General features: G+C 34.1%; 1 protein-coding gene across 1 annotated transcript; it reads right to left on the reverse strand.

Moving 5' to 3' along the window:
• Window positions 1–752: 752 nt before the first annotated feature.
• On the reverse strand, window positions 753–27870 carry ATG3 (autophagy related 3). The gene is made up of 12 exons (XM_033127828.1): window positions 27367–27870; window positions 24662–24703; window positions 20905–20954; window positions 18117–18187; window positions 16665–16772; window positions 12973–13022; window positions 10515–10596; window positions 7060–7094; window positions 6650–6805; window positions 5097–5224; window positions 2650–2718; window positions 753–1022 (listed from the first exon to the last, which is right to left on the reverse strand). The coding sequence occupies exons 1-12, from the start codon at window positions 27436–27438 to the stop codon at window positions 941–943; spliced, it is 945 nt and encodes a 314-aa protein (XP_032983719.1). The 5' UTR covers window positions 27439–27870; the 3' UTR covers window positions 753–940.
• Window positions 27871–27949: the final 79 nt, after the last annotated feature.

The raw sequence follows: 27949 nt of genomic DNA on the forward strand, positions 1-27949 counted from the left end.
AATATAAGAAACTAGACAACTGGAAAAGGGAGAAAAATAAAGGGGTATTAAAGATAAGGTGAGTATTCTTAAACGCTCAGAAAAAAACAACAAAAAACCCACTAAAGTTCCTTAGAGGCAGGGTTAGCCACTCTATTATGTACAGAATGAAAAGAACAGGGACGAGAGGCAATGTAGGAGTATAAAGGAATAGGAATCATCAAAGGGCCTGGGTTCTGCTCTTTGGCTCTCAATGTGTATCCCAGAGAAACACACTTACCCTGTCCAAACTCCTGTATCCAGATCTATAAACTGATGTGATACAACAAAGGGATCCCTTTAAATTCTAATATTCTACCAAGCAATCACGATAGGAGAAACATTCCTGAATCCTTAACAAAAAGTAATTTTGGTACATCAACTTAATAAAACAATCAGGAAAACAAGATAAGTAATAGCATTTAGCATATTTCCTGATACATGGTAAGTGTTTCATAAATATTAACTATTAGCAGATAGGAGTCTTGGAGACAGGGTAAGAGAGGAGGAACAAAGTGGAAGAGAAAAAAGGGAAGGTAAGTCTACCATGCAGTATTTTCTAGTCCCAGTTCTCACACACACGTTCTCACACTCACACATTTAAGTATCTTCCTCATAAATGTGAACGAAAAATACTTTTATCATCATTCTGTATGAGATACTTCTTCACTTAAAGAGTTGTTTATTTAAGGAAAATAGTATTATCACCTTTTGATAAGAAGCAAGAAAAATGGTCTCTTTACACTCACTTTTATTAAACAAATAAGGCTGTAGTGGAACTTTTTTTATTTAATGCATAAACATATAAGTCTCTTTATTAGAGAAATTGTACATATTGGTAAATATGGTCAATGGTCACATCTATGGGTTAATTCTTTAAAAATCAGAACCAATAATTAGGATAGATTCTATGCTCTCTTCGTTACATTGTGAAGTGTCTTGTGTAGTCATATTCTATTGTTGGAATGACAGCTTGTACAAATTTCAAGAAAATTAGAAGATACCTAAAGGTCTTTAGCTAAGGAAAATAGATTGGTTAATATCTCTATAATTTAAACTAACATTATAATTATCCATTTTATTAAGCAATAATTTCTCAGAAAAAATACATAAGACAAAATCTTACAAGTATATTTAAAAAATGCACTCATGCAAGTTTGTGTCTATTCCACATGAGGCTCTCTATAACTTTAAGACTACCTGACCATTCACATTTAATATCTGAATGTGAACCTTTCTGATGAGTATAAGTTCATGTAAGTCCAATTATTTTGATATAAAAATAAAGACAAGGTTGTCCATGTTTAAATGACTGGAAAATGGCCCTTTTACTGCCTATAAATTTGCTTGACTAGGTTAGAAAATGAGACAGGGTAAAGAATTGCACTGAAGCAAAAGATAAAAAAACAATTAAGTGGAAACCCACCATAATGACTGATTCTAGGTTAGTATATATGTACTTGCCATAGAATCTACTATATTAGACTGTTTAATAAATTATTAATTTCTTTTCTATGTTCCATTGTACTTGGAAACAGTAAGAGCTTAATTTTTATTGGGAGGAACTGATGACTCCATTATGAATTACATACAGAGTCTTCCCAGTTGCTATCCAGCCTCCAATGCAGATTATGCTAATAGGATTTCAGGAGGAAACCTGCTTTGGACCAAACGTGCTTAGTTGGTTTCAATATCAAATCAGCCCAGGGTGCCTCTGAGGGACCCACTATTTGCAGTGCTTAGGTTATCTGTAGTTCCAAGACAGTGATGACTGCTCAATCTACATCTAACTTTGAGTGGCATGAAGTCTAGACTCAGTCTAGCACCGAACTAATTCAAGTTATTTGGAATCTAAATCATTGACTTCGGCTACTTTTGATGAATCCATGCTTTGAGTACATGTATTTCAGGATTCAGCAGTTTACTTAATTTATTCATCTTGTTAACCCCAAAGAACTGAGTAGGACAATCATAGTAAGATAGAACAAGGGTACTCTTCTTGTAGAAAAATGGAAGAGAAAAATGGTTCTGGAAAAAAATGAAAATACTATATTTTAAGAATACCTGCAACATATTTTATGTGCTTTACTTTTTAATCAACATATTTAAGTTGAATTTTTTGTTTCAGAGAGACCTCAGACTGCCACAACTCAACTCTGCTTTTACCTGAGGGGAAAGCACATTTTTGTAACTTATTAAACTGGAAATATACTTAGGGAAAAGATACTCATGTGTTGTCTTCTAAATTAGTAGGTTACTCATCTTTCATTAATAAATTAAACCCACTGAGTTTCTTTTCCACCAACAGCAATGGTTTTATATTCATATACTCTTAGCCATTGCCTCTCCAGCAAACAAAAGCATCTAGAAAGCGTGTTTCAGGCTCTGTAACAAGGCAGAGCTAACGGGTGCACACAGGAACATTTGCTAATAAACTCAAGAAGGCAGAATAATCACAATATAATATTTTGTAAATAAATTAAAGACTTCTCTAAGACTTCCAGATATGAGGGGCTAAAACAAGTATAGGTACTGTGTCATTAAGGTTACACTAAATTTCCCAAATAGGAAAAAAAAAAAAAAAATCCTAGGAGCCAGTTTGCTGCTAATCACACACACAGGTAAGGATACATATGAACACCAAGTTCTCCCCCTCCTTCAGCAACAGTCTCAATGATTTTCTTCATCACCTCAGCATGCCTAAAAGCAAAAGAACAAATCTTATAAATTTAGATCACTTAGATCAAAATAGGAGAAGCAAGTTTTTGTTTGTAAAGAAGTCTACTTATTACCAGTGAATTTTAACATATTAATAGTTAACATTATAAAATATTCTCCTCCCTACCCGCAGCAAGTCATATTAAGTCATGAAGACAGTTTTATTGGAGGAGGGCGTAAGTTTAAAAAGCTCTGGTAGTCAAAAAGAATACAATAGCACTGGTACTTAGCTTTCCTATAATGGGGATGGGGGCAGAAAACCAGAGAAAGGGAAATCATGCCAAGCCAGAATTGCAGAGCAAGGACTGTCTGCTGAGAAACAAAAAAGAATCAGACCAGCCAAATTCAAAAGCTACGTGTCAACAGTTGGTCCAAAAAAAAAAAGAAAAACAAAAAAAACAGAGAGAGAGAGAGAGAGATTAGGTTGGTACAAAAGTAATTGTGGTTTAGAAGGTTAAAAATAATTGCAAAACCGCAATTACTTTTGCACCAACCTAATACAATGTTGTGATTTTTTCTGTTTAAATATTTAGCTGAGAATAAGCCAACACTGAATTAAAGAAAAGCTAATTGGTCAGTCAAGAAATTTATGTATATTTTTCTTTGTCTTCATATTGTAAAATTTATCTGATTCTATTATGAAATATTTTGGCTTTATATAAAGAAAAACATTTATCTGAAGTTTTTGTCCTATCCACAAATATTTTTACAGCCAACTGCTGTTGCTCCTATGCTAAGAGTGATATCAAAGTAATTGCCTGGGCATATAAATTGAGAAAAGGGCAACGTACCAAAGTAATGAATGGTATTTTCTACATACCCTAGCTTTAAAAATGCTGCTTCAATTTTTATGAATATAACCTTCATGACAGAGGCAGTCAACTTAGAAAATTAGAAAGTAAATGTATTAATCCTGAGGATATGAAGACATAATCTGAGGCCATTTAGGCAAGGCCTAAAATATCCTTGAAGTCTCATTTTACAGACCCCTAGATTTTTTGCTTGTCTGCTTTTTCCTATATTTACATATTATGTATTCTATAATACAGTAATTTATTCAAAATGTTTATTAATATTAACTTCCAGTTAAACTACTTATCTCTTTTCCCAACTGAGTGAAATTTACACCTCGGAAAGAGACATGGCTTGGTTTGATAAGCACCATCCTAAAACCTCAAACCATACAAGGAATCAACTATGTAACTCTCAAAAATGAAAACCTTTTAGATTAGATAATTCAAAACTAAAACCAATGACTCTTGAATTACTTTTCAATATTAACAATTGACATAAACTGGAAAGATGAACGAGGCTTTCTATGGGATAATGTTTGAGAATCAAGATGTTGTAAAAAATGAGAAAAAACTATTAACGAATTTTTGAGGTCTGGCCCGGTGGCTCAGGTGGTTGGAGTGCCATGCTCCTAGCGTTGAGAACACCGGTTTGATTCCCACATGGGCCAGTGAGCTGCGCCCTCTATAGCTAAGACTGTGAACAACAGCTCTCCCCGGGCTGCAGTGAGCTGCCATGGGCTGCCAGGAGTGTCTGGTGGCCAGCATGAGTGGCTGGCAGCCAGTGAGAGCTGCCGTGAGCTGCTGTGAGCAGCTGACTGACGACCTCAGCCAGGGGGAAGCGCAAGGCTCATAATACCAGCATGGGACAGGGATCTGCGTCCTACACAACTAGACTGAGAAACAACGGCTTGAACTGGAGTGGTGGGCGGAGGCAGAAGAAGGGGAAAAAAACAAGTTTTGAAAACTAAAATGTTGCATCTAATTAGTCAATGAAATATCAGAGTTTTCATCTGAAAAAATAGTTACCAGAATTTCTCAATGATTTTCTGAAAGTTAACCATTAGAAATAACTAACTGAAAGAAATTATCATGTAACAATACCTTTTTCTTTTTTAAGGAAGTGTAAAGGGGAACAGAAATTCCTCATATATCTCCCTTCACTAAGCAATAAAAGGAAATAAATAAGTCACCTAGAAAAAGCACAAGGTTAACTTTATACTCCACATTTACAGAAAGATAGAGTAAACCATGTCTAAACGAATGTTTTTTAATCTAAAAAGGATCTTCCAAACTATTCTTGGAGCTAAAAACAGGAGTAAAAATCACAAAGATCTACACTGTAACACAATACATACAAAGAACAAAAAAAAATTCTTAATGAATTAAATATAACTTTGTAAAGTATTTCTTTTTCTTATGCACTTAAGCACAAGAACATTTCTAAGGAAGACAAATTTTACTTGCTTATTAAGTAAATTTTTTCTGTTGGCTCACTCATTTACAGATTCTCTAAGTAATAAATTCATGAAGTACCTCTTTCCCCTTCCCCCACCCCCAAACACAGACCTGCAAGGGTGAACTGAACACATAGGAGGTGGTGGGAGATGAGGGTGATTTTCAATGGTCACTGTTTTCTTCACATGATCTTGACTGATGTCTTCATACATGTGCTCAACTGTTAAAGGCTGCCGTTGCTGAAACCATAAAAAATGCTTTGAAATTATTGTTTAAAAATTTTTAGGCCTAAACTTCAATGTTTACATTTATCCCCATCTCCCACATTGCTTGCAATTCAGAGTTCTAGAGTATTTAGAATTACCAGATTATTTGGTGTAAAGTTTATACCAAGAAGGGATGGAGGAGGGAGTCTGTCCATCAGGCTATGTGACAACCATCACCATCTAATGCACTAAAGATACCACAAAAAGGCAGGTGCATGGCCATCTAAACATTTTGTAACTTTGTAACTCATACTTTAGGTCTATTTTGTTTTATTTTCTTGTTTCTCATTGTCACTGGAATGAAAGATTACAAAAATTAATTTTATTTTAGCTATCCTTTAATTCAATTAAGTGGATGAGTTAAAAAAAAGTTTTCTATCTTCAGGGAAAAAAACAACAACACCTGTGATGTGATTATTCTGTAAATGCCTAAATATCAACAGGTATGATCCCAAACAAAATTTAATACAACAAACCATGTTCAATTTCCCTCACTTTTGAAGGACTATGCTCAGAGACCAAGCAATAAATATATAACAGATTATTAATGTTTAATTCTTAGTAGTTTTACTGTCACACTGAATAATTCATAGTTTCTTCAAAATAAAAATCAAGTGCAATTTAATCATAAAATTATAAAACAAATGATTTCTAAAGTTTAAAAATCTAGTGATGAAAGAATTAAACCCAACAATTTAAAATATTTACATTAAAATTGAGATAGCCACTATGGAAAACAGTATAAGGGTTCCTTCAAAAAAATTAAGAACAGAATTACCATATGACCCAGCAATCTCTCTTTTGGGTATCAACCCAAAAAATCTGAAAACATTTATCCGTAAACATATATGATCCCTGATGCTCATTGCTGCATTGTTCATTGCAGCATTATTCAAGACATGGAAACAACCAAAGTGTCCTTTGATAGATGATTGGATAAAGAAAATGTGGTATATATACACAATGGAATACTATTCTATCATAAGATGAAACACTACCATTTGCAATACCATGGATGGATCTTGAGATTATCATGCTAAGCGAAGTCAGAAAAAGTTAGGAACTGTATTTCTCATATGTGGGATGTAAAACTGAAAGCAACAAAGGAACAAGACAAATAAACAAAAACTCATAGCCACAGGTAACAGTTTGGTGGTTACCAGAGAGTAAGTGGGGAGAGAGGTTGACAGAAGAGCAAGAAGGGGGTCAAATACATGGTGATGGAAGAACTGACTCTGGGTACTGAGCACACAATGTAATATATAGATGATTTATTATAGAAATACACACTTGAAACCTATATAATTTTACTAACCAATGTCACCCCAATAAATTTAATAAGTAAATAAATAAATTAATTAAATATTTACATTAAAATAAGTTTTTCTTTATTTTTACCTCATCATAGCCAAACAACCATAGTCGTGGTGTCTGGTAATATTTATCATAAGTGATGTAAAGGTCATAAGTTCTGGTTTGCAAAATAGCATCTTCACCTCCGGCATCAGTTTTAGCTTTACAAGCTTCTACTATTTTCCTTGTGTCTAGGGTAGCCTGGCAATAATGGAGAAAAATTTACAACCAGTGAAATCAGTATGAATGTGACATTTTAGAAAAACCTATTTTTCCCACTCTATGTATCTTTTTCAGAAGCAGATATAACTTAAAACTCAAAGTAAAATATTATATGGCATAACAGATGTAGACATATAAATAAAAACTTATTTGAAAGATCAAGATATTAATTAAAACACTAATCCCCAAGTTTATTCATCAAAAATTAACTCAAGAAAACTCAATTTACAAACCTCATCTGTTTCCAACAATCCACTCTCTTCATATTCTGTTATAAAAAGCAACAAAAGATTAATCAACTTCAAAAAAATTTCCTAAATCAAACTATATATTATTTCAGAGAATCATTGAAAAACCGGGTTTTTGCTTTTGTTTCTAACTGAAGATATTGCATAAATATGAGTGAGCTAATTCCACACCTATTTCTAAAGCAGCAGATACTTTATCTGTCAGAGAGCCAGAGAAAGTCAGCATGATTAAGGCTTGGTCTCTGCTATAGTCTATTAATAATACCAATTGGCATAATAATACCGTCGAGTCCCCAGTGACTCCATAGCATACACAAGGCTACTTATATAATTGCATAAAATGTGCTCATTGAAGTCATCCGTGACTTCCACTTTGCCGAATCTGGTGCTAACCGCCCAGTTTTCATTTTAATTGACCTCTCAGGAGCATCTGGTATGATTTATACCGTTCTCTTTGGAACACTTTCTGTCCTCGACTTTTAAGATACTACATTTTCTGGGCTTCCCACCCACCTCACTAGCTTTGCCTTCACTATTTCCTATGCTGGTCCATCTTTATCATCTCGACCATTAAAAAAATAAAAAAAGAAACAAAAACAAAACAAAAACAACTCTGCTCAGTTTTTGGACCTTGTGCTCTTCTCTATCCATACTCACTCCTTTGATGATTTAACTAGTCTCAATGGCTTTAAATGCTGCTGACTCGAAAATTTATTCCCTCACTGCAGACCTGGACACCTAACTGTCTACTTATGGTTCCAATGAATGACAAAGGGGCATCACAAATATCACATGTCCAAAACTGAGCTCCCAACGCCCCCTCCAAAACCATTGAGTCCTATAATTTTCCCCATGTCAGTTAATATCTTTCCAGACACAGGTCAAAAACATTGGAGTCACACGTGACTAGTCTGTTCCATTCCACCAGCAAATCCTTTTGACCCTACCCTCAAATACGTCCAGAATTGTTTCTCATCACTTCCAATGTTACCACTCGAGCCCAAGCCACTGTCGTGAGTTGCCTGGATTATCAAAACAGCCTCCTTACTGTTGCCCTATTCACCATCAGTCTATTCTCAACACCGCACTCACAGAGATTCTGTTAAAATGTTAAATCTCAATCTAAGTCGCTCCTCTACTTAGAAAAGCCCTGCAATGGCTTCTCATCTCACTTTTGAGTTAAAGCCAGGGCCCTACATGATCTGCCCAAGTTTATCTCTCTGACTCGACACCTTACTACTCTCCCCTCACTTCTGTCTGAACATAGGAGCCTCCTCACAGTATTTAATAAGCCAGCAGGCTCCCACCTCAGAGCCTTTGTACTCCACCTCAGATATCCAAATAGCTTGTTCACTCACTTCCTGCCAGGCTTTACTCAAAAGGTATATTCTCAATGAGGTTTTTCTTGATCAACCTATTTAAAAACTGTTAATACTCATCCCACCCCAAGACCCCCCCTTTTTTTCTCCTTAACACAACTAATACATGTTTTGCTTATCTATTGCTTTTTTGTTTGTTTATTGCTTTATCTCCAGCACCAAAAACAGCATCTACTACAGATACTGTACTGCTCAATAAATATTTGTTGAATAATGAAAACTGTTATATTAGATACCATCAACACTGTTTTTTAAGCGAAATTCCATATATAGCAATTCTTTCTTTAACTCTATCCAAGGGAAATGTAACAAACATACTAAAAGGCTGTCAGATATTTAAGGCAGTCCCACAGCTTGTACTCTGAAAACAGTGCTTTACTTATAGGGTTCTTCCTGCCCCCCGACCCCAGTTTTGACAATTGTATGCCATTCAGAAACAGATGGAATACAGAAAGAGTATTTGTGCAAGAAGGTGTTTCTGACAATTATGAGACATTGAGGTGGAAATGAAACTAAACAAGTAGATCTGAAGTTCAGGAGATCTGGATGGTTGGTTTAGATACGGAAGTCTTGACCACAGAGATGGTATGTGAGATTACTGTGAGCAATTTTGGTTACAATAACTCACTTATATTTCCTCAATGAATGAGAGTTAACCATGGGAATAAGGACAAGACTCTGCCTAGAATTCAGAAAGAGATATACAGCTAGGTATCATGGGGACTCAGAAAACAAAACTGAAAGGTACTTTTAAGTCAAGTTATTCTGTTGATTAGGTTATGCTGTCATCTCATCAACAAACACCACTTGCCATTATTGTGCTTCAGCTTTACTTGGTACCATCTTCTACTTTCGCATGCTTTTTAGCATAAGTGCTGCTGAAGCGAGCACTTTCACATGCTTTAAGACATTCTATCTCACTATAAATCCTAAGTATTTTGGGGATACATAAAATTTGGGGGTAACTTACAGCCTCCAAAATGTCTACCCTCTGTATTTTGTTTTCATATTCTCTTCCTTTTTCCAACTGCTCTCCCTATCCTATATACACACATATATATTAATATTAAACTCTCATAGAGAATCTAATGTAATTTATACACCATTTTTCCTGTTGCACAAATTTCCATGTCAGACCATTGTATACCATTACAGAAGCCACAGAATACATAAAAATCTATCTGGGAGTGTAAGGAGTGAGCAGGAAAAAGTAAACAAAACCCCAAGAAATAGTAACATTTGACAGCTGGGCAGAAGTAAGCGAACCCCAGAAGACTTAGAAGAAACAGTCAAAGAAGAAGGAGGAAAACCCACTGTCATAACCAAGGGAGAGAATGGCTAATAGAATCAAATAATGCAGGGAAGAAAGTATAATACAGACAAATAGAATTTAACAGATAGGTTGCCCTGGTGCAGCAATTTTTTCCTCTATTTTTATATATCTGAGGTTTCACGTGCATTACAGATTATCACACTAATGGAATATGAAGCTTTGAATAGCCATATACTTTTAGACCTATATTACTCTGTTCTGTTAGTACAGTGATTTTCAATCTCCCATGACAATGATCCATGAATGCAGTGATTCTCAGCTAGCAAGACTAGGAAGCCATTTCAGAACCTCAGGCAACAATGAGGGGATTCTGTGTAGTTCAAAAGGCTCCATTAAAAATCACTATCAGAAGGTTTTTGTAGTAAGATGTTATCAAAAAGAAAAAAGAAAATACATAATGCATGAGCAAACATTGCATGGCTCTGAAGCAGTTTAAGAGTTAGCTTAAGAATCTGTATCTTACAGCTGTACCCAGTATTCAAGATTTATGACTAATATTTATCCCCATAAAAATAATGATGTCAAGGCTACGCTCTAAGTAAAGTAGAAGAGTCCAAGATCAAAATAAGTTCTGCACTGATTAAATTTACACTCAACAAAATCCTCTCTAGGCTATTACATGTTAAAATTTAGAACTGAATGGGATAGAATTCTTAATCCACATGAATTACAAATATTCCACAGTCAAATATTCTAGTGCGATTAAAGCAAATCTGGAACACAAATACCTTCCATATCTGCAGCTTCTCCTTCATCTTCTTCTTCCTCCTCCTCACATAATGCTGAACAATCTTGGAGTTTTATACTGTCCTTTGAAATGAATTATATTTAAAGTCACTTAAATATGTTCATTAGTTCAAATACTGAGCACCCACACACCAGCACAGTGCTAACTAACCACTGTGAAAATAAGTGACAAGACAGTTCTTATCCTCAAGAAACTCCTAGTCCAGTGAAATGACAAACTCTTAAAACAATCATTAAAAGTGATGTGCTCAGTGCTGTGACTGAAAAATATAAAAGGCATCATACAAGCACCAAGAGTCATCTAAACTAACCATTCAGAAATAGTTGCCAGTTGTACTTCCAATAAAACAACATTTTTAGCTAACCAATTCATTAGTATTAGAAAATCAGTTCAAAGTTATGTTAACTTGCACACATAATTTAAAGGACAAAAAATGTATACATTTATATCACAATATACTCACATGTTAAATTTATTGTTATATGTCAAACACTATTATATCCTAATTTGTTAACAATATCCTGGCTGAATTAAGCCATTACAATTATTATAACACATAAGATTTCAGTTCAATTTCTTAATTATATTAGCACTAGAATAAAAAAATAATGCTAACCAAAGACAAGCCTAATAAACACTTATTATTTTCACAAAATATTCTAATAATCTGAAGGCAATATACTGAGTCAAAAAATTGCACACCTAGTTTCACCTAATCAATAATTTTAATTAGGGATGATTTTATTTACTATTAGAAACTCAAGATCATATGTGTCATTATTACACCAAAAACATGTAACCACAGAGGACAGATCATCAGTATCTGGGTAATTATTAGATAAGCCAATATCTGAAAAACTGATCATTAAGCAAAATTTTAATCATGTTGGATGTTCATACTTGATATAGAATACAGTAGAAATCAACAACAAAGATTAATATAGGGTCTAGATGGCAAGCATTCTAAGCAGTAAATCATAAAAAATAATGTAAATTCTATTTTAAATAGGAAATGACAGGAAAGATATAGTCTAGTTACAAATTATTCTAAGTATTCATCCTTTATTAGGACATAAGGATGTTAAGTGGGATACTAAGCACCATATTAACCACTATTGCATTTACTGAAAATTTCTTGAAAGAATTCCCATAAACCAATGTTATCCAAACTACTCTGCCATTTATTATTCCCCAAATCTGAAACATATACACTAATGGCTGGAGTAAACAATATCTTCTAAAGCAACAAAGCCATTTGCACAATTTCTCCTTAGTCATTCAAACTCTCCAAAAAAAATTTCAAAAGGATAAATTCTCAGGCCAATGAACTGCGCCCTATCAAGTGCGCAAAGTGAATTTCTAGCAAGCATAAAATTGTACACTGAAAAAAAATAAAACTTGCTTTAGTTTCTAACACTCTCTGTTAAGTCTCAGTTATAAATCCCAAAAGATCCAAATGACAAAAACACATAAAGGATATCTTAAACTAGTTAAGTTGTGGTTAAATGTTTCACAAGGACAAAAGGAACACAATTATTCTATCTAAATACTCTATTCTTTAAGAGACTTGACTGTTAACAAAATATTAGGTTGGTGCAAAAGTAATTGCGTTTTTTGCAATTTTATTTTTTTTACCTTTTAAACTGCAATTATGTTTGCACCAACCTAATAATTAAGAAAAGGTAAGGGTAAATCCATTTTGTATTATTTTTTCATATCATGTCAAACAATTATATACAATTCTGAAAACAATTGTAATCATTCTTTCTTTAGAAGTCAAAAGCTAATATAATATTGGAAGTATGCATTAACTGAAAATTTTCAAGCATAAAAATTCCACCCATTCACGTAGTTTACCTTCCCCCACAAATAAATTGTACAATAATAAAACCTAAGTGATTTAGCTTCCATTCATGATTCAAAATATCATGATGCTAAAGTTTACCTTTAAATTTTCAAAAACAAATAAAAAATCTCCCTCACATTAGCAGTAAATTAAAAAAACTACAGAGGTAACGAGTAACTTGCTTAAGACAATGTTTAAACTACAACATTTAAACTATCGTTACCATCTACTAATCAGCAAGTAGATAAACCACTTTAAAAACCTCCACTTACAGAACATTTGGTACTTATACTTAAAAATAAAAAGCCATTTCTTTTAAACTAGCCTAGAAGCCTTCCCAATTAGTAAAAATTATTAGTTTTTACCAGTTAAAATCTCAAAAAATGTTTTTTCTTAACCATACAGCAGATTAAGGAAAAGAAGAGAAGCACTGGTAGAGTTTTGGTATGTTGATATAGAAAAATGAGAGGGAAATAAAAGCTAGAATTTAAAATAAATAACCAGAGTTTGAATAAGAATGAGATGATATTTATATACATGTATGCAAATAACTAGGTGATTGAATTTAGAAATATATCCAATTAACCAGTACCTTGCTTTCCAGTGTAATCTCCTTAACTGCTTCGGTTATTCCTCCAATACCTGTTTAAAATTGTGCAGAAAAGAATAGCTTAAATTGTAAACATCCTCTGTATCCAAGCAATATAAAAACACTTAAAATTATCTAAATTCTCAAAACTGCTCTGAAATGAAGGGGCAGTGTTAGCAGCATTTTTACAAATGAACTCTAATAGGAATAAATCATCGAAAAGGCACATCTCAAATTAAAAAAAATAATCAAAAAGCATAACAATTTAATATTTTACCACGAATTATCCTACTCTATCATTCCTCATTTACTTTCCTTTATTTACTTTCCTTGTGTGAGTCTCTATCAAAATACATATTCATTCTCAGAAATGAACAGATTAAGAGACTACAGGATTCATATTTACATTTTATTTAAACGTACATTGAATTTTTCTCAACAAGGTATTCGTTATATTAATATGCCATTTGCTTCAGAAATCTAGCACACCCAGAGGTGTCCTATCACATTTATATGAGAGTTTCTATTTTACTGTTTCCACATCTTTATATAATCCTTCCAAACACTACCCAGTGAAGTAGTTAGGGTATTAATTTCTCCCTATGAAGAAATAAAGTCTCCAGAGAAGTAAAATAACTTGCTGAGAGTCTCACAGCCAGTTACATGAGAAACTGGGATTCAAAACCACATGTTCTGACTTTTGGTTCAATGTTCTGTCCACTACACCTGTTTGAGCAACTACCTTGGAACCTACTTGTCTCAAGGAAGGGGGCATTACGCATATAGCAGCACCACAAGTCAGCTAAATAATATTTCTATTTCAAAATATATGTCAATGTTCTCAATTAGAGCGTTCAACAAGGATAGAAATACTAAAGAAAAAAATCCTACATACAAAATATGCTTTGCTCCTTTGCTAATCTTCTAAAACCTTGATATACATGTTCAATAATCAAAACCAAAGAATCATTTACTTTCACAAATGGAAAATGCCACAATTAACAGCTCTAGCATAAAGCTTTTACTTCATAGTATTTCTAGAAATTACTCCATAATAGGTATGATTATTTCATAACAGTAAAACCCAAATCTTAACATAATGAATTGGTAGTACAAAACCAAACACTGAATCTAGTACACAGAAACAAAGAAAATAAACCTCTTCAATTTGTCTAAATATAACGTAGAAGAATCCCATTAAACCAAACTCGCCTAAAAGTAGGGCATACTGGGGGAAAAAAAAAAGCTCAAATGACTCTAATAAGGGTAATACTCTCAAGTGTTGTGATGGCGAAGTTTACATCAACTTGGCTAGGCTATTGTATCCAGCTGTTTGGTCAAACACCAGTCTAGACATAGCTGTGCAGGTATCTTTTTAGATGTTTTTAACATTTCAATCAATAGACTTTGAGTAAAGCAGATTACCCTCCTCAATGAGGGTAGGCCTCATCCAATACTTGGAGGCCTTAAGAGAAAAAGACTTGAGATCCTCAGGAAGAAGAACGAATTCTGCCTCTAGACTGCCTTTACACTACAGCTGAAGCAATGAACCCTTACCTGGGTTTTCAGTCTCCTGGCCAGTCTGTCCTATAAATTTCAGAGTTGAAAGCTCCTACAATTACATAAGCCAATTCCTCAATCTATGTATACATATATCTATATCTACATCTATATTTATCTATTTGTACCTGTATCTGTATCTAGTCTATTACCACTATTTACATTCACATTTTGTTGATTCTGTTTCTCTGAAGAAACATGACTAATACAAGGGCTAAGAGAAATCAAAGAAACCTGAAAGGAGTGAAGGAGAGATGAAGCAAAAGGAACTGAGATAACAAGGAACCAGGCACCTGACTTTGTGAGTCAGTGGAAGCACTGCTTTAATCAAATCAGGATATAGTTTAAAGCTAAGTTCTAAGGGTATCTCTCATAAACATCAGTTAGAATTTATTATGTATATCAAATTAACTGCATATATGAAAATGTTACTTGTTCCTTATCAGCAGGGCAAACATTCATTTTAGTTGTTGAATTTCTTTAATAGATTTTTGTCCATCCAGTCCTACTGATACCTACTTATCTCTGTAATGAATGACTTTGTAAACATGCACCTGGATTTGGGGATAGTGATTATGGGAGAAAATACAACTCAGCAACAGAGTAACTCATTAACTTGACATCAGAAACATAGTGCTATAAGCATGACTCTAGTCAGTCAACAGACAATTTCCTACAGATGTGCTGCCCATACTTCCAGTCATAGGAAAACTAAAGCAGAACAGCTGAATGATTCTGGAAATGATCAAAAATAAAGAAGTCTAACAGCACTACTTGGTGGAAGAAAAGAGGATGATTTTTGAAATTAGCTTAAAAAGTTGATCAATCTGCTATTTTCTTTAGGCCTTGACATAACAACATTCAACTCATTAAGAAACAAGTGAGGTTCGTATCAAGGAGCTCAAGTTCTAAATCTGTGCCTATTATCACCATAAAGAAACAGATGGCAGTGTCCTTTCTTTAGTGTAGAAGAGAAACTGACATAACAAGGTACATTTTCCTGGGTAGATTACTTAGCTCTTTGTCTATTGTAGTGGGTCTCAAAAAGGGCAACAGTTTTGCCCTTCATGGAATATATGGCAATGCCTGGAGGCATTTCTGGTTGTCACAACTGGAAGAACGCTACTGGCATCTAGTGGGTAGGGCCCAGGGATGTTGCTAAACATTCTGCATTGTGAAGGAAATGCTATGACAAAGAATTACCCAGGCCAAAACGTTAATGGTGCTGAAGTTGAGAAACCCTGCTCTATTACTACTTTTGATATACCTCCTACTCTCTAAGGCTTAGAGGGAGAAAATTTATTTTCAATATCCTAGATTTAAACTCAGAACATATTTTCTTGATTAAAACTAAACCATAAATGGTAGTTGGCTAGACCAGCATATAATAATATGCATTTACATAATTAATATAAATATAGTGGCCTTAGGTTTTTAGGACATGGAATAAAAAAAAAATCATACTCAGAGTTCTAAACAACTAATGCAAACATATACTTATGAAAGGCTTAAATGTAGCCAAATCCTCTAACAAAAATTTGTTGAACAACTTCCATGTCAGATACTATGATAGATATTGGGGGTTCAACAATGAACCTCTACCTTCACAGACCTTAGAGTCCTTAATACTGTCTTAATAGTGATTTAAAATATTATTATTCAATACCTTTCAATCAGGTCTCTGAGTAAAATGAATATGAGTAGAGTATGGTTCCTGTCCTAAAGATAATCATCCAGCAATGGAATGATATGTCAATAAGGGATTCAGAGCAAAGTAGTCTGCATACTCAGTATTTCTAATTGGCTTTCTTTCTGTGGAAATAAAGAAAATAATATACTTACAGCATATTATTTATATATACTTAGCAGTAATATACAAATTGCTACTAAAGATTGTTATAGTAGCAATTTGCTATATCAGATTGCTATAGCAGTACTATAGCAATCTGATATACTCCAAAGAGCATTTTTTCTAATTTGTCTTCTTTCTTTTCCGGTAAAAGTCTACTGCGCCTTATGTATACTCTTTTTTGTTTTGTTGTGTTTTGTTTTCTAAATCAAGGCTGTTAATAAAATATTGTAAAGGAGTTTAAAACAATTTAAACCAAATATATGTCATTCTATTCTCCTCTTACCTGTGTTATGGTAAGTATCTACCCATCCTCCATCACCATCATCTTCTTCAATGATAGCTTCCAATTCATCTGAATATTCCATCTGCTTGCACCGCTTATAGCATGGCACTATAAAAAAATGGCAAATACAGTTAGTAGACATAATCTGCTTCCTATAAATCCATTAGAAAAAAGAGAAAGTTTATACCATAAAATATGATTTTTCTACCACCAAAATATTAAATGAATGTTATAGTTCTCTTCTAATGAAAAATGATTAAAGAGTAACATTCAGCCCAGAGACAAACAATTATTTGAACACATTTATCTTTCTCTAAATAGCTTTGTCAGAACACAAGTAGAAAGGCTCTACTGGGAGTGTTCTATGAATTCTTTACCCTGATGGTCTGTCTGTGAAAATAGCGAGCTGAAGTCAGAGATGACATTGTTTAACTTGAGGGTAATGAATAATATCTCATTTAATGGCTTTACTCTCAGAACGTGGAGGCACCACCTGTCACTCTCAGAGGTGGTAAAGGTGACCTCCAGTTTGCAATGCTAAAGTTAACTTTCAATATAAATTTCATAATTTATATTTGAGTTCCAGCTATTCATAATGGAAAAACCAGTGTAAAATTCACTAACCTATTACATTTTACTGGCATACAATATTGGTTTCAAGCTTTTCATATAGTAAATGTGTTAGTTAATAGGTATTATTATTCATACAATCCTAAAATTGAACAGATTATAAGGTAAAAACATTATGAGGTAGGGTCAAAAAATTACTATGAATCTCCTGATGTTTTTAAAACAAGCAGGATATAAATGATCAGTCCTAATTAAAAACAAATATGCCATAGGAGAGAAGAAACTAATGTTTTCTACATATTTTCCCTTTCTTATAATGGATAAATTAGAACAGAAATCAATGTATATTTTGATGTTGTTTTCAAAATAACTTCGTAAGTAAGATACCGTTTCAAAAACATTTTTTGTACCTATAGGCAATCTTTCAATGACATTATGGATAATAAAATCTTGAACTTTGAGCTTTTAGATGTCAAAGGTAGCATCAATTTCATTTTCCATGAAAACTTTAAATCTAAAGAAGATCAAAATCAAATAGTTAAAAAGATTATGATTATGAAGTCAATTTTAAAAAAGTACAAATAGAAGTAGGCCAACTCTGCTTAGGACCTTTTTCCTCCCTATCTTAAAACTAGCCTTTTTTGGTGAACAGGAAAAAAAAAAAGGAGATAAAAATCAAATAAGGAAAAATAAATACCTTAGCAATAGAAAACCCAGAGCTTCACTAAATTTCTAAATTTCTGTCTGAGAGCGGCTCTAAGTATAGCTTTAAGAACAAATTAACATCAGTAAGTGCTAAGGTTCTGTTTTTTTTTTTTTTTTAAAAAAAAACCATACATATCACTATACAAAGCTTATTAGTATATGTAACATAATTCTTACCATTTTTGGTGACCAAAAATTGTTTGCCTGTTGGCAGGTATGCCTTCACTTTCAATTCTTCCCCTGTTGCCCTTTAAAAAGAGTGAAAAGCAACAAAACATAAAAAATATTTTAAAAGGCAAAGACAGAACAAAAGACATCACATGTAAATCTCAAAAACTACACAATCCACATTCCTGAGGAAAAGGTTTTAAAATTAGTTTGGGAAAGATGTCATTAAGTGATACATGTCAGAGAATCAAAGAACATAGCAATATTATATGTGAAATGTACTAAGATGCAGATAAATAAATTTGAATTAAATATTAGACAAAAAATATAGAATACAGAGTAATTATTACGTTTATCTCTAAACAAAAAGAAAATGCTGTTCCTTAGTGAGTGTAATCTTATTCAGATTTTTAACCTTAAAGTACTGCTCATCTTGAGACCAAGAAGAGGCAGAAAAATAGCTGCATGACATAACAAAGTAGGTGGTTGGCAAGATCCCTGTTTCTACCACTCTACTAAAATTGGAACTAAGAGATAAAAGATACTTTGAATCACAAGATGATAACATTGAGAATAACTGAAAACAAACAAAAAGAACTTTTATTGAGTGCATATTAAGTATAGGACTTAGAACTCTAACATGCATTGTTGTTATTTAATCCTCAGAACCCCAAGAGGTGGGTAACATTAATATCCCCATTTTATAGGTAAGCAAACAAGAGCTTAAAGATTGCCCATGGTCACAAAACCAGCAGGTGGAAGAGCCAGGATCAAGCTAAGTGATTCCAGGGCTCCTGCTCTTAAACACCACTCCCTCTGTGGGTCACAGTCACCTACAACAGTTCTGAGTTTTCAGAGCTACTCTGGAATACCTTATTACAAATTTGCTCAGAGATTCTTCTGTGGGTCACCTACTGGAACTGGCCAGAGCTGGGGTGGCATATGATGCCTGTCACAAACACATGAGCATAAATTTGGAGTTCTGCTGCCTTCTGAATCTTTAGTCTAAAATTCAAACAATCTATTTGAACACAAAATAAAGCCAAGAAATGCCTGAATATCATTTGGTAGCCTTCTAGGCTTCCTTGGACCTCTCCTAAGTGTCAAATTCAACAATGTCATGGCAATGCCTGAAGTTTTGAGACTAGAAGATACAGTTAAGGTCATGGCTCCTGTAGACATGAAAGTATAGCATGGAAATCATGTTTTAAGCACTGATTTAAAATGAATTGTTCCTTTGGCCCCAGGAGTTCAGCCAGAAGTGTGGACATTGGAGTGGGGTATAACTGAGTTCTAAGTTACAATGAAATTATTTCAACCACAATTCATAAAGTGGAACTATAAACTACCACCTGCTAAAAGATCCTGTCCATATATAAATTCCCCATAACAATAACATATACCACATGTTCAAACTAGACAATTTAGGACTATGACAAAGAAATCTGAATAAAGAAAATGTGTATCATATTGAAGAAAATCCTAAATTAGTTATGCTTACACCAGATGAATATTGTTTTAAATTTTGCATACCTATTTGAGTTAAAATATAGATCAAAACCTAGTTAAATATAGTTTTAACTTACAATTTAGGATGGAGGAGGGATCAACCACTCTTACTAAATTAGAGAGTTTCTACATATTAACTCAATTTTAAATATGGAACAGAATGCATCTAGTAAAGACAAGAACATAAAAATAAATAAACCTGATATTTTGGCCTTGGTACGTAAGAAACAATGCTCTAAAAGATAAGAAGCAATTGATAATAAGCAGTAATAACCATTTTGGATATGTGTTAAATATAAAAATTAAGGGGAAGAGAATAGGCCACTGATGAAAGAGAGCTACAAGTCTAGTTTAAAACAGTTTAATTACTTGAGCTCTTTAGATAGTAAAGAAAATATTATCAATTAGAACCTTATTAATTCTAGAACCCCTTCTCCCAAATCAAAACTGTGGCTTTCAATTACAATGTAAAAAGTGTCATTGAGGGGGGAAGGAAAAAAGGACATAACAAGTTGAACAACTTATCTAAACAACAATGCTAGCCTAATTTAAAGAATTCTGCCAGTATTAGGATCACTTTTTCAGCAACTGTCAGATGGGTTTACAATAAATAGTTGAAAATAATGAAACTGCATTTGCTTTTAAAACATTCTGTTGTTACTCAGAATATTTAAAATATGTTATGAGATTAGCTAACCTGCTTAAATTACTTTTATAATTAAAAGTTAATAAAGAAAATAAAACATTATTAAAGTTTATTACCAGCAATTTCCAATGAAGACCTTAATCAGCATCATAACCTTTTAAACTTTAGAGCTAATTCCTAAAAAGGGAGTATACTTCTGAACTTTAATAGAAGGTCTTATGGTTAAAGAACATAAGACTGAGCAAAATCTCTGCATTTATTAATGTCATGAAAACTATTCAATACTTTTTAATTTAAAAAAATGAGCTCATCAAATTTATAAACTCTTGAACATTCTTTTTTAAGATCCACAACAAGATCAGACCTAAGACCTGTAAAGGGAATACTAGTAAAGGAAGCAAAGGCATTTATCTCAAAAATGTCCATCTTTTGTGCTAAGAGCAAAACAAAATAGCTATACGCTTAATTTTTCTTCCTTTATTTTACTTTGAGTATCACCGGGGAACTGTTTAATAAAAAATCTACTAGAAGAGGGTTAGACTGGTCATTCTGATTTTCATGCCCTAACATATTTTGCAAGCTGCCATAATGATGAAGTCATGTTTTTTACTAATTTTCTACTCTTCCCTCAAGATTACTTACCATTGCCATGTTGGACAGTGGTGGACTAAGTGATCTCCAGCTGCCACAAACTACTCAGGATTTAGAAAGAGTATGGAAAAAAGGGAAAAAGAAAAATTGAACATCAGAATGTAAGGTGGCAAAATATCAAAGTGATCATCCCATGTTTCCCTGATATCCAATAATCAATTTAAATAGCACCAAATCTGCTCTAACAGCTTGAAGATTTTTGATTATTATTAAAACTGCAAAATTTTTAGCATCCATAAAAATTCCAATTAATTTTGGAAGAAAAAAACATTGAGTGCTATTTTTTAATTCAACTTTTATCATTGGATTAAATAATACCAAAGGCATACACTACAAGACTTAATAAAGTTGACACCACAGGATTTAAAACTTCAAAAATCATTTTATGGACAGATAAAATCTAGAGATTCTTGCTAGTAGCTGAAAACTCAGTGAAGATCTTTGAAAAAATTACTAAATAGATTCATGTCTATGATGTAAGAATTACATCACATTTCTTCATTTTTTTTTTTAAATTTAGGTAACAGCCAATTTTGAAAACATTTTCATACTCTCAAGGAATATTAACAAGAATGAGAAATGTAGTGCCAAACAATGGGGAAAAAGTTAGAAGCTTTTGGACCGAATCAGAAAACATCAAGAGAATTAAGACATTGAATCCTCTAGCAAACCTTGGACTTTCTGGGCAAATTAAACATTGCACAAGTTTTTGTTTTTGAGAAGTCAAAAAAGAGACTCAAAGAAAAAGTTTAACCTTTTGAGAATTCCCATTATACACGAACATGAATTGAGTTTACTACAAGACAAAAATCCTGCTTATTTTTAAGAGCAGAAAATGAAAGTCTGTTAAGCATAACTGCAATTTCCCAACTCAAGCAATATGCACACATACTTTCCCAATTACATCTATCTCACTACAGCTCTAACTTAATATCATGTATTGCTCACGAGTTTATTACATAGCAAAAAATTATGTCTTTAATTTTCTAAAGTCTTTCTGAGAAAAGTACATCTAATATATAATACTCTACTTTCATTTGAGAGAGTAAGACTATAAAATAAGAATTCTGAGAGTAACTTTTAAAAGAATACATTAACGAAATAAGTTTTATCAATGTATTCCCAACAGCAAATGTTTCTATTAATTTACTTCATATTTACAAATGTTTCTGTTTTTTTATTTCAAAGAATCTTTGTATTACTTAAACTGGTTAGATAAAGACAAAAACCCAAATGAAAACAATACTCTCTCCCCCAGGTTTTAAGCATTTTGGGTCACTGCAACCAGATGCTACATTTATCTCTGTGGTTATCAGGAACTAATTCATCACCATCAAATGAGTACTAATTTAACAAAATGCAAGCAAAACAAAGAAAAATTTTAAAATTCTTTAATGTTATTGCTTGAGGTCACAAGGCTCTAATATTTTATTCTAGGTAACTCCCTCTGGTGGCATCTATTAAAAAAAACAAAACACAAAAACACTAGAAGGAAAACTATAAAAGAACACAGAATTGCACTGATAATTAATATATGTGTACATTTGCCCTCACTGGCAATGGCAATTATTATATGGTTCATATGTTCAAGTGAAATAAAATGTAAGACAAAGACTGAAACTTCTAAGTTCTCAATATTTTTTGCAGTCGCTTTTCTTATTGGTTAAATACTATATAATACTGAATAGCTCCAACAAGATACAATCAATATTAATATTTTGGTGAGCAACTTTATTCCTCAAGCTACCCTCTATTACTAGTATTGGATCAAGTCACACATATGTTGTACATTGAAATATTTTTAGTCTGACAAGACTATGTTAGATAATGCCTGCCCCTCTGTTTAAACACAGTACTTCCACACCTCTCATTGAAAACAAAAGGATAGCTGGAGGCTGACAGCCAGAAGCCTAGAAACAGCAAGAGAAAACAACAAAACTCAGTATAGTGTTTCTTGAAAGCAAGTTATGTCTTCTCATTTTCCTCCTCTAGACTCATTCTACTCTAACTCAATCCTGTAACTGTGCTCTATCCCAATCCAGCATTATGTGGTTGGGACCCAGCTGGGCTAGTTATGCCTTGTATCTTTTTTAAAAAGAGGAAAATTCATTAACTACTTCATGATACAATTATGTGTAACATTTATTCATTCTAGGATTAGTAGCCGTTTTAAAACAGTTCACTTTTAAATTCTATCTAATGACCACAGATATGGATCTCTAACTCCATCTACTTACTAATTATTCATGTTCATGTAGAGGAGATAAAGTGAAAGAGCCCAAAAGGAGCAGCATACTTTCATCCCTGCTCTTGATTTCAGATACTTACCTTTAGAGCCTGTATTACACCTTTGTTTGACATAAAACATTAAGATCCTTAAGATCAAAACTTAGTTTAAGTTGGCATTCAAGGTATTAAACACATGATGCCTAAGGCAGAATGGGTCCTTCAGAGAATGTCTAGCCAAAACCCCTCATTTTATAAATGAGAAAAAATGAGGCCTGCGCTTAGAAAGCTTAAGAAAGCTGATTTGCCCAAGTCCGAATAGAAGAAATTAGAGAAATAGGTCTAGAAGGAATGTCTCCTAGGTTCTTTGCATACCACCATTTGTCTTCACTAAAAATAAAGACAATTTAAGACAAAAGACCACTTCAGCACACCATTCTTAGAACTCACAATGACTTGGGACTGAAGAGATTCCATGACAAAGGAAAACTGAAAAAGATCAGTTCATTCTCTGCACTGAGGTCTTGGAATTTACAGCAACAGTCAGATCATAAAACAAGATTCACTTCAAAATGTTTCTCTCAAAACAATGAGTAAGACGGCCAATGAGTGGTACTTTTAATAACAGTTAAAAATAAATTTGAAGATTAATAAATTTGTTGTAATTTATTAAGACTACAAAATAGTAAATCTGATGCAACCATAACTATTCACAAAACTGGAATCTAAGGATTTTTAGACTAGTATTTATTTCTCCATGAAGAATAAAATTACCTAAAGGAAAGAGAACACTTTAATTATGTAGATTTGGTAAGCAAGATTTGGTGAGGAAAATTATTTCTTAAAACATAATTCTACATTACAAGTTCAATAAAACTCAACTGGCCTACAAAATAGCCATTAATTTCTGCATTAAGCAGTTTCAACATTACTTGGTTGGTATAAAAAGTGAAAAAATGGTGAGGAAAAAATATCAGTGTTCAGTATGTATAAATAAAATAATTAACCTAAAGACTGAGAGAAAACTTAACATCCAAGCAGTGAGCTAAAGTTTCCAAATAGAAAGCCATGAAAACTCAGGTTTGGTGAGACAAAGGCAAGACACAACAAACACCAGAGCCTAGCACAGAGCTCAATATATATGTGTGTGTGTGTATATATATATATATATCATATATATATCACACACACACATATATATATATATATATATATATATATAACACAAATATGAGTGAAGGATAAGTCACCATAGGAACCTTTTCCATTTCCCCTAATACCCTCACTGTATTCTAATAAAGAGGAACTACAGAGAAATATGAGAAGTGTCAAACTGAGAGGGAAGTTACAATTTCTACTCTATGGGAAGTACGTAGAAATCCCTATAAAATTGCTAATATGGTCAACAAAAACTACTTTTATTCAAATCAAGACTAAGGATTTTTTTCTTACAAAGCAAGAAAGCCACCTAGTTTAATATAATTGTAAAACATAATAGCTTCAGAATATCTTCAACACTTACCTCTTCTGGGGTGATAACACCTGTTTCCTTAAACTTTGATTCCTAAAGAGAGCAAAAAGAATAACAATATTATATACTACGTTTCACTTTCAATTTTACAATGTTTGTGGGCAACTATTTGCCTGGCACCCGTCTAGGCAATGGAACACATTAAAAAATAAATAAATAAATAATACATTATGGTACCTGACCTCAAGGAATATATAAGTCTAATGGAGGAAACTGACATGAAAATAACTATAATACAAAGATTTTGTGAAATAACAAATATCTTTATTTTACAGAACAGTAAAAATGTCTTAAACTTGTTTAGACATCTAACAATTCAGCCACCTCATTTAAATTGAGTAATATTAGAAAACAAATCTGGAAGTCATAAATCATTTGATCCTTTCCTATTATTCTCATCTCCACCATGATACTAATAAAATATTCCCTTCTCTAAAGCAAAGATGACATTTACCAAATTTTTCTGAATTTTTAAGTTGTATCTAAGATTGTGGTAGAGTCTGAAAAAAATTCAAAGATTCATTTATGAACATTATTCATTCAACAAATATTTACTGAATAACTACTATGTGCCAGGCACTATTTGAGTTAATGTGGACATAGGAGTGAATAAAATAGAGCAAACGCATCTTTGTCCTCATAAGAACTTTAAACCCTAGTGGAGGGAGAAAAGCCAAATAGTAATGAATAGCATGAAGAAAAATGAAGCAGAGAGAAAACTGGTCAGGGGTGGAGGGAGATGGCTATTTAAAATAGGATGGTAAGAGAACAAAGACTCCTCTGACAGGTGACTATTGAGCAGAGAGACCTTAAGGTAGGATCCGACCACAGGCTGTCTGGGGGAAGAGCATTTCATGCAGAGGGAAGGGCAAATGCAAAAACCTGAAACAAGAGAGTGCCTGATGGAATAACAAATAGGTCAGACCGGCTTAAGCAAAAGTGAGCAAGGGATAGAGTAGTAGATGAGATAGGGACCACTACCAATCAAGTAAAGGCTTAAAGATTATTATAAAGACTTTGGCTTTTACTGGACCTATGTCTTCCAAATCATGATTTTTCTTAATTTTTATTTGCTGGGAGAAGTCATTATTTCTTTCCCAGGAATTTGGTTTTTTCCTCCTTGCCTTCCCATGTCTGGTAGGAAACTATAAGGAATCTCTCTATGAACAAGTTTGCATAGGGAGGGGTAAAGAGAGGGTCATCAATTCTGTTTTCCTTATTACTAAAAATACATACTGACAAGCTAATGCTTCCTTGTCAGTTTAGTGAACAAGTAAAATGATTTCTCAAGACAAAATTCTATGTTCTAAATTCAATAAAATACAATTGGCCAATAAAATAGCAGTTTTATATTTAATTTCAGAGGTCTTTCTCCTGCTCCTTTTCCCTGAAATTAAAAAGTTGTAATAACCATGTATTATTTAAATGCTATATACCTAGGCAGACAGTTTTCTGAAAAGATAACATAATATGCAAAAGAATCATTTGATTCAAATGTCAAAATTATTTTCAAAGTTGACTGAATAATCTTAAGATGGTTTTCACAGTAAACAAACAGAAGCATAGCAAGAGTTGAAATTCTCATTTATAAACTTTCATGAGTTTTTTGAAAGTTGGACCAACAAGATTTCATTTTAAAATCAGTGTTAGAAATAAATATAAAATGTACGGAACTAACATTTCTCTTTGTCATGGAAAGGGAGCAAAGTAAAACTGTTCACTATTCTTCATACCATACCAGAATAACTTCTTGAATAAAGAGGACCGACATTTCTAAGGATATTTCATCCCTGCACTAAGATTTGTAAAATTTTAATTTAAAGTTAAAAAAAAAAAACCCAGTAAGCAAGAACTTGCTTTTCATTTACTATATCATTGCTTGCTTTTCAGAAAGGAAAAAGTTACAATAACAAAAAACTTACTCTAAAAAAACTGTAAAATAAAAACTTTAATGCTCTTTTAGAAATTTCTTTGAAAATAAGATCATCAGTCACTGCTATAATAACGTGTCACAATTACTTTTTAAAATGCTGCATTATTGCCATTGTTTTTATATATGTATCACCTAAGTCCAAGATTAACAACTAGTTTCAGCTATTTTTAAAAAAATTGGGAAAGGGAGGTTTTGTCTGTTAGCTGGGTGCAAAGGTACTAATCATGCTGCAAATTTCACCTCAGTTCCTCTGCAATCTAACAAGTTGGATTGTTACAACTTACTATTTCAGTTACAACTTAACTATTTCAAACTCCTAATTAGAAGAGACTTACTACGAAATTTGAAAGAAAAAAGTGACATGTCATTTTCGTACCAAACTGATTTCTTTTGAAAGATAAGCAACATCTGTTTTAAAAGTTCAAAAGACTACCGAAATTGGGATTTAACTTTCTCAGATCCACGTCGCTGCGGACCACCTTCCAACCCGACGTACCCACACGCGCTGCACTCTCGCGGGTTGGGGGGACGACAGGAGTTCGCACGGAGCGTCACACCGAGTTTACCCAAGAGTCGGAAAGCCCTAGAGAACAGATGGGTAAGCCCACAGGTGGGGGCTGCACCTTTTCCTGGGTCCACCTTTACTACCTTCCCTCACCTTTCCCCGCGGGAGAACATGGTGGCTCCCCCGGCGCCCGGTCCTAGGTCCCTGCAGAGTTTGAGCGTGTGACTGACAGCCCCTGGCAAGCCCGGCCCGGCTTACCTTGAGGACCGGGGTCAGGTACTCGGCCACTTCCAGTGCCTTTCCCTTCACTGTGTTAATCACATTCTGCATCCTGGGGCCGGGTAGCGGCCGGCCCCACGACGGGAAGGGAAGGGCAGCCGATACAGTGACCAGGAGTCAGAAAGTGTCCCCGCTGCCGCCGACTCGCATCGGCACCCGGCCGGGGGCACCCGACGGGACGGGACGCGACGGGACGGGACAGGACAGACGGGACGAGGGGGAGGGGCGGCCGGCGCCGCGCGTGAGAGCAGGGAGCGCGCTCCTCGCGCCCCAGGCGGCGCGCGGCGGATCAGGCCCAGCTGTCACCTGGCGGAGAGGGAGTGCGGCAGGGCCGCGGGATATGTTAAGGGTAAGAGCAGGCGCACGCGCACCCCTCGCCCTCGAGAGCTGTCTTCTCCCGCTTGCTTCACTCGCACCCCTTCCGGTTTCCCCTTCCTTCTCTCCCTCTCTCGCCGTAGCTCCGTCGCCACCTGGGCTTCACGTGACACAGGACTCTCCCAACACGTGACGCGAGAATGGCTGCGCTAGGGTGGGATCAGGCCGCTTCTCCCCGCCCTCCGGA

This window comes from Rhinolophus ferrumequinum, chromosome 2, assembly GCF_004115265.2.
Source record: "Rhinolophus ferrumequinum isolate MPI-CBG mRhiFer1 chromosome 2, mRhiFer1_v1.p, whole genome shotgun sequence".
In the NCBI taxonomy this organism is placed as follows: domain Eukaryota; kingdom Metazoa; phylum Chordata; class Mammalia; order Chiroptera; family Rhinolophidae; genus Rhinolophus; species Rhinolophus ferrumequinum.